This window comes from Melanotaenia boesemani, chromosome 5, assembly GCF_017639745.1.
Source record: "Melanotaenia boesemani isolate fMelBoe1 chromosome 5, fMelBoe1.pri, whole genome shotgun sequence".
Taxonomy (NCBI): domain Eukaryota; kingdom Metazoa; phylum Chordata; class Actinopteri; order Atheriniformes; family Melanotaeniidae; genus Melanotaenia; species Melanotaenia boesemani.
In genome coordinates, this window is record NC_055686.1 from 4,911,565 (window position 1) to 4,922,396 (window position 10,832).

The window sequence follows — 10,832 nt, forward strand, 5'->3', positions numbered from 1 at the left end:
TTATTTCCTGATCGTGTGCGCGGCAACGGACCTACACAATCGATAATAACTTTTTTAAATGGTTCAGTCACAACTGGGATCAGGTGCAACGGGGCACATGGAATCTTCTGATGAGGCTTCCAAGTTATCTGGCACACATGACAGCTATTAACATGGTGAATGACGTCTTTCTTTAAACCAGGCCAAAAGAAATGCCTCAACACATGCTTGTACGTTTTATTCACTCCCATCTGTCCTGACCAGTGATCATCGTGCGCCAGGTGCAGTACTTGCTGTCGGAACGGCGCCGGTATTACAATCTGTTCTTCTACATTCCAGTCCTCACATAGCAACCGGACACCAACGTCGCATTAGCACTTTGTCTTTCATGTAAAAACCACTGCTAACTGTTGCTAACTTGTCAGCACTTACCACCTCTTTGAAGCACTTGTGTAACGTAGAGTCCCTCCTCTGTGCGTCACCCAAGCGTGCACGTGAAATGGGTAAGGGGGAGCTAACGGGATGGCTGAGCCTCACGAACTTTTACGTCAGAGGCTGTTGCCGTTTCCTCTGTTTCTCCCACCAGCTTCACATCATCTGAAAGAGATGTTGAAAGAAAACTGTCAGTCAAATCAATCATCATCTTTCAACTTATGTCAGAGTGCCTGAGCGTGTTACCACACATGTCTGTTTACTGATCTTAGGGGCATGCAGCACTTCCAGAGCAGGAGTTACTCTGCCTCCGGTGATGTCTCACCGGTGATGTCTCCGGTACTAATTCATAAGCTTTGAGTACTGCAGTCTTCACAGTGTCGTAGCACTGGCTGTCAAGAAGAGGGAGCGCTGCTACGACCTCTTGAGCCTTCCCTTTTGCATTGCACAAGAAGGGCCCACTAGTCCTTTGGCCACTTCAAAATTAGCGCTATTTTTTTCAAACGCTGAAAAATTGCAGTCTCCATCCCCGAATACTGAAACAAAAGGAATAAATTTAGTGAAATCAAAGGGACTAGAGGGGACCGAGGCATCTGATGACCCGCTAGAGCCATCGGTCGCTGGTAAAGTGGACTGGGTTTGAGCTTCCAGCTCCAAACGACGCATACGCACCTGCTTATCAGTCTCGATTTCTATGCGACGGATCTCGAGCTGCAAACTGCGCTGATGCTGCAACTGCAGTCTTGTCAATTTCATCCTCAACCGAGCATCTAGCTGGGAGGAACCTGAGCCATTCTCAGAGAGGAGCGAATCATACTTAGGAAGAGTGACAGGTGGAGTCCACCTGCCATCTCCCACAGAAGATGCTTCCTCGACACCAGCTGAGTCCAACTGACAATCACGCTCAGTCTTGCTAGGTCCCGCCTGCTCGGGCAGACCAGCCACCACAGGCAATAATGCAGATATCACTACTACTACACAAATTGAGATTATATGCTCGCACCGTATCCTCCAATAAAAAAAAAAAAAAAAAAAAAAAGCTCCCAGACGAGCCCCCACTTTTGTTACGACCAGACAGACTACATTGAGAACATCACTGTTCAGGCTCCTTCAAATCCAGTTTTATCTTTCTTTTTTATTTCAGTGTTAACTGCAGCAGCTGTTGGTGATTGAAGAGGGGGTTCCCTGGAAATGGAGTCTGGACAAGCTGGATCCAGAGCCCCTCTGCATAGAAGAGGAACTGTGGCCCAATCAGGATGTGAAAAGAGTGAAAAAAGTTGGAATGACAACAGGGCACATGGGTCAGGTGTAAACCTTGATGTAGAGTGTAACACTGCCAATAACTCCCTCAGCTGCTCTAAATGTGGTGAAGAGATTGACGACCAACAATCTCTCCAGAGACATTTAACAGAGAATCCTTTGAGTTGTTCGAACCATAAGAAATGTTTGAAAGTAACACAAAATATAAATTTGCGTAGACGAGTTCACACACAGACAAAAGCCGTTAAATGTGATGTTTGTGGTCACATCTATAGTCATAAAAGAAAACTTGGGCTACACATGAGAATTCACTCAGGAGACAAACCATTCAGCTGTGAGAAATGTGGACAAAGATTTAGTCAGAAGACAAGCTTAAACCTACACATGAGAATTCACTCAGGAGACAAACCATTCAACTGTGATGAATGTGGACAAAGATTTAGTCGCAAGACAAACTTAAACCAACACATGAGAATCCACACAGGAGACAAGCCATTCTTCTGTGAGGAATGTGGACAAAGATTTAGTGACAAGTCAAGCTTAAAACAACACATGAGAATCCACACAGGAGACAAGCCATTCTTCTGTGAGGAATGTGGACAAAGATTTAGTCGCAAGACACACTTAAACCAACACATGAGAATCCACACAGGAGACAAACCATTCTTCTGTGAGAGATGTGGACAAAGATTTAGTCACAAGACAAGCTTATACCAACACATGAGAATCCACACAGGAGAAAAACCATTCGTCTGTGAGAAATGTGGACAAAGATTTAGTCAGAAGACAAGCTTATACCGACACATAAAAATCCACACAGGAGACAAACCATTCTTCTGTGAGGAATGTGGACAAAGATTTACTCATAAGACAAACTTAAACCGACACATGAAAATCCACACAGGAGACAAACCATTCAACTGTGATGAATGTGGACAAAGATTTAGTCGCAAGACAAGCTTAGACATACACATGAGAATCCACACAGGAGACAAACCTTTCAGATGTGATGAATGTGGACAAAGATTTAGTCGCAAGACAAGCTTAGACATACACATAAGAATCCACACAAGAGACAAACCATTCTTCTGTCAGGATTGTGGACAAAGATTTGGTCGCAAGACAAGCTTAGACATACACATAAGAATCCACACAGGAGACAAACCATTTAGCTGTGATGAATGTGGACAAAGATTTACTCATAAGACCAGCTTAAGCCAACACATGAGAATCCACACAGGAGACAAACCATTCAACTGTGATGAATGTGGACAAAGATTTAGTCGCAAGACAAGCTTAGACATACACATGAGAATCCACACAGGAGACAAACCATTCAACTGTGATGAATGTGGACAAAGATTTACTCAAAACACACACTTAAACCTACACATGAGAATTCACACAGGAGACAAACCATTCAACTGTGATGAATGTGGACAAAGATTTAGTCGCAAGACAAACTTAAACCAACACATGAGAATCCACACAGGAGACAAACCATTCAGCTGTGATGAATGTGGACAAAGATTTAATCACAAGTCACACTTAAACCAACACATGAGAATCCACACAGGTCAGAGACCTTTTCCCTGTGAGGTGTGTGGTGAATTATTTAGGTGGCCTGTCTCTTTAAAAAGACACATATGTCCATGCAACATAGAAACGGCACTTTGAGAATGTTTTCTAAAATTTGAAGTGTGTTATGAATAAATTATTATTATTATTATTATTATTATTATTATTATTATTATTATTATTATTATTATTATTATTATTATTATGGAAGCTGGTCATTGCTGCCACCTGAGGCTTGTCATGTAGCAAATTCCAGTCCCTGATGCCTGTTCGAAGTGGGTAGACCAGGCGCATCCTGGTCTCCTTCCCTCTGGTTGGCTCATCACCCAGCCAATCGCATCACAGCCTGCCAGCAACCAGGAAATAAAGGACAGCTGCTGTGTTCATTCTGGAGGAGAAGCTGTTTAGCACAGATGGTTTCCCCCTCCGCTTGACAGAATTGTGGTGGCTTTTGACTGTATGTTTGCTGTGCTTAGTGGTGGCATTTTGGCACGTAGATTACCCGGAGTTTTCAGCAGGGTTAAACCTGAGTGTGTTGTCAGTTTAATGATAATTACCAATTTCATTTTGGTTTTGCCTTCGATAGCATATAGCTGTTTTGGCTGCTTTTTGAGTTTGAGTTTCTCATGCCCCTATAGTGGGTCATAACAAAGTGGGGGCTCATCCGGGAGCTTATTTTCCCGTAATATATTTAGCACGGTTGGTGTGGAGCAGTGGGCTTTATTGTTCTGATCGAGATGGCTACGTCCTTTGACTTGGAACGGTTTCTTGCGGCTCCTTTCAGTGTAGCTCTTGACTGTTGCCGCAAAGCTGATCTTATGCAGCCTTTTCCCTGTTGGTCCCGAAACAGGCCATCAAGAGCCAGATTAGGGCTCTACTGGTGGAAGCTTGTGGGGTGTTAGAGGTGTCTGCAGAAGCAGAATTTGGACTCCCAGCCCGGAGATGACTGAGGAGGGACCGGGGGCTGAAAAGTCGGGGACACCCGTCACTCTGCCCTGGTTTGATCCACTTCCTCAAACAGTTCGGATGCCTGTGCTGGGGCTCGGTTGAAAGTCCGTTTGGCAAGATTGGAGCTGGAAGCCCGTGAGAAGGCTGAGGCTCGCCAAGCGCACATGGAGTTTGTATTATGAAAGTTGGAAATAGAAGCTGACAAAGCTGTCAGGCTCCAAAGGTTGGAGCTGGAGGCTCGAGCCCAGGCACTGCCCACTTTGGCCACCACTGCAGCGGCAGCTCCTTCTGTTTCTGCCACCTTTGATGTGAGCAAGTGCATTTCCTCTGTGCCTAATTTCTGGGATACAGAGGTGGACTCGTATTTCACCGCATTTGAGTGCATTGCAGGTACGTTGGAATGGCCATGTGATGTGTGAACCTCATTGTTGCAGTGAAAGTGAACTGGAAAAGCACAAGAGGTTGTTTCAGCTCTGCCATTAAAGGACAGCTTGAGCTATGACACAGTCAAAGCCGTAGTTCTCCAAGCTTATGAACTCGTACCTGAAGCTTATTGCCAGAAATTTCGCCAGCAGTTACAATCTGCGGGGCAAACTTATGTGGAGTACAGATGGAAATGAAAAGTACTCTCTTTGACAAGTTGTGTGCGGTGTTAAAAGCTGGTGATTTGGTATCTTTAAGAATCAGAATCAGAAAGCCTTTATTGTCATTGTAAACCAGAGCATACAATGAGATTAGGGGGTGCTACTCTTTATGGTCTTTGCATCATAATAAAAGAATATTCAAAAATGTTAAAAATAAGGCAAAGGGAGGAAATAAATAGAAATAAAATACTTAGTAAATATAAATATGGTAAGTACTAAAAAGCAGATATATACATATATTTACAATTGAATGTATTGCACTTAGAGACTTATATTGCACAACGCGGTTCGAGTTTCACAGTGGTGTGATACTTGTTGCAGACTATTTCACATGTGTGTGATGATTCGTCTTATTGGGTGTGTTCTCCTTATTGTTTGGTTTGTTTATGGGAGTTCAGGGCACTGATGGCTCTGGGGAAAAAGCTGTCCCTGAGTCTGTTTATACGGGCTTTGTGAGCTCTGTAGCGCCTACCAGAGGGCAGCAGGTTGAACAAGTAGTAGTTAGGGTGGAATGGGTCCTTGACGATTTTTGACGCTCTGCTGTGGTACCGAGAGCTGGCTATTTGGTCCGGGGGGGGGGGGTACTTGGTGATCTTCTGGGCCGTGTTGATCACTCTCTGCAGTGCTCTCCTGTCTGCTGCTGTGTACCCAGCGTACCACGCTGTGATGCAGTACGCCAGGATGCTCTCTACGGTGGCTCGGTAGAAGGACACTAGCAGCTTCTCATTCAGGTTGTTTCTCCTGAGTACTCTCAAGAAGTGGAGTCGCTGCTGGGCCTTCTTCACCACTGCTGTAGTGTTTACAGTCCAGGAGAGATTGTCTGAGATGTGGACGCCCAGAAGTTTGAATGAGTGGACTCTTTCCACACACTCTCCATTATTGAGGAGGGGGGTCAGCTCTGCTCTGTTCTTGCTGAAGTCCATGATGAGTTCTTTTGTTTTTGTGGTGTTCAGTGTAAGGTTGTTTACCAAACACCATGTTTCCAGTTTCACCACCTCATCTCTGTAGGCTGACTCATCTCCTCCTGAGATGAGCCCGACCATGGTGGTATCATCAGCAAATTTGATGATGGAGTAGGCCTGTAATCATTGAGGCTGTTGATTGTCTGCTTTTTTGGGACTGGGATGATGGTGGCTGATTTCAGGCAGGAGGGAATGATGGCTTGTGACAGAGAATGGTTGAAGATTTTGGTGAAGATGCCTGACAGCTGGTTGGCGCATGCTCTAAGTACCTTCCCAGGAATACCGTCTGGGCCGGCAGCTTTCCTGGGGTTTAAAGTCTTCAGCACCCGTCTCACTTCATGTTCCTGAAGTGTTAGTGTGCTGCTGCTGGAGTTTGGTGGGTGTAGAGTGGTTGCTGTGGGGTTTACTGCTTCGAAACGGGCAAAGAAGTGGTTAAGCTCCTTTGCTAGGGAAGCATCAGCACCCACAGTGATGGAACTATTGTTTCTGTAATTTGTGATGTGTTGGATTCCCTGCCACATCTTGCTGGGGTTATTTTCAGTGAAGTACTCCTCTATCTTATTTTTGTAGGCCACCTTGGCTGCTTTAATGCCCCTCTTCAGGTCAGCTCTGGCCTCGCTATACAGGGTCCTATCACCAGACCTGAAGGATGAGTTGCGGCGTCTGAGAAGCTCCTGAACTTCACTGGTCATCCAGGGTTTTTGATTAGGGTAGATCCGTATCCGTTTATTAACTGTAACAGTGTCCATGCAGGTTCTGATGTAGAAAAGCACAGTCTCTGTGTATTCCTGTAGGTCCTGCTGATCGAATAAATCCCAAGTGGTGAGTTCGAAGCAGTTCTGTAGCTGAGGGAGAGCTCCCTCAGGCCAGGTTTGAATTATCTTTGTTTGTGGCTTTGTTTGTCTTCGCAGGGGGGTGTAAGTGGGGGTGAGTGACAGGCAGAGATGATCGGATCCAGAGAGATGGGGGAGGGGGGAGGCTCTGTAAGCATGTTTAATGTTGGAGTAAACATGGTCCAGTGTATTATCCCCCCTGGTAGCACAGTTCACGTACTGGATGAATTTAGGAAGCACAGTCTAATAAAAAAAAAATAAAAAAAAAAAAAAAAAAAAGGAAGCACAGTCTTTAAACACGCTTGATTGAAATCACCAGTCACAAGGAAAACTCCATCAGGGTGGGCTAGCTGTTGTTTGTTTAGAATAGCGAGCAGGAGGCTAAGGGCTGTGCTAACGTTAGCATCCGGGTGTATGTAAACAGACGTCACAATAACTACCGTGAGCTCCCTCGGTAGATAAAAAGGCCTACATGAGACTGCTAGGACCTCTAAATCAGAAGAGCAATGCGTGTCAATGATCCTGCTGTTGTTACACCATTTGGTGTGCACGTAAACACAGAGTCCCCCTCCTCTGCTCTTACCCGAGCCCCTGTTTCGATCTAGCCGGTGTAGCGTGCGGTCCGTCAGCTGAACTGCGGCGTCCGGAATCAGCGGATGAGAACTGGTGTTAGTGGAAGAGTTTAAGAGATGCAAACCAGAGTGCATCATGTTGTATCTAAACGAGCAAAAGCTGATTTCGCTTTCGCCTGCTGCATTGTTAGTGGATGAATATGTGCTGACACATAAAATATCACTGCCAGTCTGTGAAGATAAGTTCCTCAATCGTTCTGACTGTTCTGACTTTCAGAAAAGTGCTGAGGTAACAAGCACTCACCCTGTGAAAGAACTTTCATTTGTGAGAAGTCCTGAGGTGCGGGAGTGCTTTTATTGTCACAAACTCGGTCATCTCATTGCTGAGTGTGATGTTTTGAGACGCAAGAACCACCGCAAACCACAGCCGCAAGGTGTAGGTTTGGTCTGGACACAGGCTCTCTGCAGAGGTTCCCAGTCCCTCATCTCGGCTGATGCACTGCCTTTTTCCGACGCTACTTCATGTGGGCATAATGTAGTAAACAAAGGAATAGAGATGGCATATGTGCCCAGAGCGGTACATCGTGTGCACATTAGAACAGATTTAATTAGTGGTATTTTTCCTGTAGCCGTATGTCCAGAATTACCTCTGAAGGGGATAACTATGCTAATATGCTAATGGGGAATGATATATCTGGTGGTCGTGTAGTATTAGATGTTCCTGTAGTTGATGCTTCACCAGATTCCCATTTGTTATCCAGTTTGTATCCAGCTTGCGCAGTAATTTGTGCATAAGCTCGAAGCCAACGCCATGCGGCTGGTCTTTCAGACACAGCCTTGTTGCGTTTATTTGTGGAGGAACCTGTTCCTGTTCACATTCCTCTGACTGAGGACGTTGCTTCATGAGAAGCTGATGAACAGCCTAGCGGAGAAGTCTTGTCATCAGACCTTGATTCTGACATATTACCACTAGCTAGCGAGAAATTAATGGAGGCTCAGGCTTCATTTTCACTCATAACAATAGAAACTGGTTTATTTAACTTTAACAGCTGTCCACTGCTTACATTATTTGTTGCACTCTCTCATACCCCAAAAGTGGGTCGTAACAAATTATTATTATTATTATTATTGTTTATTATTATTAAACATGAGAAGTTTCCTCCAAAATGGCAAATAAATCCCAGGGTGAGTGTGGTGTGTATTCTCTCTTGAAATAAGCTAGGCTTTCGCTTGCTAAAGAATTCTGTAGTGCCAAACCCAAATCCACGTGAAGGTGTAAATCGTCAGCCAGACATGTATGTGTACAGAGCATGGACAAACGCTGACGTAATGAAGGCACCTGAAGGAATTCCCAAGCCTTGGAATGTTGAAGCATGTGTGAGAGATGTGACTGGTTTGCAGCTGAGTTTCAGATTGAATGGTTTGGAGGTGGAAAGAGTGCTGAGATGTTGGTTGGGTGCACAGTGGCACTCTGTTGCTGGAGACTGGAATGCAAATGATGCAGATGGTAATCCTCTCTCATTTAACAATGCTGATTTAATTCAGAGAAGAGATGCTCTGTATGAACGAATGAGAGCTAGATGTCAGAAACACGCAGACTGGACTAACATTAACAGATGTACTCAGAAAGAAGACGAGAAAGCAGTTGACAGACTGAGATGTGTTTTTGATACAGTGGACTGACCAGACCAAACCCACCAAATCCAACATTTATGATCAACATTTAATGAATGCTTTCATAACAGGTGTATTCAGCCCAGTTCAGACATACATTACAAAGTATATGGTAACACACCTACAACAGGTCCAGATGAGGTGCTGGAATATGCTAAACATGCAGAAGACTTTCTGAAAGCTAAGAAAAAGAACAAAGACAAAAGTGCAGACACTTATTTTGAGGATGACCGCAATAAATGACTCCAATAAAAGATCTGAAAGTTCCTAAATAAAATAAGTTTGATCACTGCTGGAAACAACAGCAGGGACTCGACCCTTTTTACAGTCATTTCTTTATCCACAGATTTGTGGCTCAAAACTAAATTAGATTCTTACTCCAAGAACTTAAATTTCAGATATTTACCAAGTAAATTAAATGGATGTGGCCTCTCACCTGTGTGAGTTTTCTTGCCTCCACTTTTGACATTTATAATGAAACCTTTCCTACATGTTTAACAAGAATACGACTTTTCACCTGTGTGGATTCTCGCGTGGACCAACGATGTATCACGATATGTGAAATCTTCACCGCGTTGTACAAAGATGAAGCAGGTTCTCTGACTTTTTATTTAAAGCACCACTTTGAATATAAAATATGGCAAAAATATGGCCTTTCGCCTGTGTGGCTTCTTTTATGGTCACCAGTATTTCCTGAAGCCTGAAATATTTCCCACATGTATGACATATAAATGGCTTCTCACCTGTGTGAAATCTTATGTGGGCTGACCGTTTAGCAGAATCTCTGAAACGTTTACCGCACGTTTCACAAGGACATGGCTTCTCTCCTGTGTGGATTTTCTTGTATTTAAACTACAACTTGAAATGAACTTTTCCCACATGTTTTACAGGTATATGTTTTTCTCCAGTGTGGCCTTTAATATGTAACAGTGATGAGTGAATAAAGCTTTTGCCACGTTTTGCTAGAATAAGGTTTCTCACCTGTGTGGATCCTCATGTGGATCTGTAAGTATCGACCACATCTGAAACTTTTCCCACAGAATTTACAGGAATATGGTCTCTCACCTGTGTGGGTTCTGTCATGATTCATCATTATACTCTAAAGACTTTTCCACAAATGACACAGTTTGTAGATTTATTAACCTCATCACTGTTACACCAAGTCGTCGATAAGGGAGAGTCGTCTTTATTGTTCCTGTTACTACTTTTCTTTTTCTTCTGTCGTGTATATGTTGCTGATCCTGAGTCTACATGTTGTCTTGGTTCTCAGGAACAGGAGTGTTGTCAGAGATATGCTGGTCTCTGTTTAGCTCTTGTTTACAGAGGTCATTATCTTCATAAATAGGAATTACCACAAAGTTTCAGTCTCCTGCTTCAGTACCAACTGCTCTGAGTTCTTAGTAGGGATGAAGTCCTCCTCTTCCTCTTTAATGGGTAGAGACTCTGGTTCCTCCTGGTTCTGGCTGGATTTGTTCTCTGGATCATAGGGCTGGCTGGCAAGAAACCTCCTCTTCTTTGATGACATGTTGTGGGAGAGCTGAAGAAAATAAAGGGACACAAGAAAATTTTTATTACTGGATAAAGAAAAAAAACTGCAAACAAGTTATTGAAATTTCAAACCATTTAAAAGGCTCATGGTATATTTGATGTTTTTTTTGGCTTTTCTACAGTGTTAATGTGTTTTCACCTAAAACACACAAAGACAAGAAGTATACATTCACATTTTTAAATATGTTTTAATAGGTTTTTTTGTTCTTGCTGATATTTTAATGGATATTTATAGACTTTGTTTTTGTATGACTAATGAATAATTGTTGATTCAGTGCTGCAGTGCAATTTTCTGAGCAAGCAAGCAGACAATAAAGTATTATTTCATCTTATCTTACGTTTGTTTTGGTATTTTTATGCAGAAGGAAGTCTATCCAGACATCATGTATAGGCACATTTGGA

General features: G+C 43.4%; 3 protein-coding genes and 1 long non-coding RNA gene across 4 annotated transcripts in view; 3 read left to right on the forward strand and 1 right to left on the reverse strand.

Moving 5' to 3' along the window:
- The window catches only part of LOC121640415, a 601,409-nt gene that overhangs the window by 521,172 nt on the left and 69,405 nt on the right, over positions 1 to 10,832 (forward strand). The window lies entirely within an intron of this gene.
- Positions 1 to 10,832, reverse strand: part of LOC121640441 — a 292,781-nt gene that overhangs the window by 123,061 nt on the left and 158,888 nt on the right. The gene's annotated exons all lie outside the window — the stretch shown is intronic.
- Positions 1,990 to 3,413, forward strand: LOC121640525 (gastrula zinc finger protein XlCGF57.1-like; the record flags this gene model as incomplete). Its single annotated transcript, XM_041986350.1, has 2 exons — positions 1,990 to 2,705; positions 2,874 to 3,413. Coding segments are annotated over 2 exons (1,191 nt in total), but the record flags the coding sequence as incomplete, so codon positions are not given.
- Positions 4,217 to 9,082, forward strand: LOC121640570. The gene is made up of 2 exons (XR_006010502.1): positions 4,217 to 4,587; positions 7,850 to 9,082. It is a non-coding gene; the product is annotated as an uncharacterized LOC121640570 (long non-coding RNA).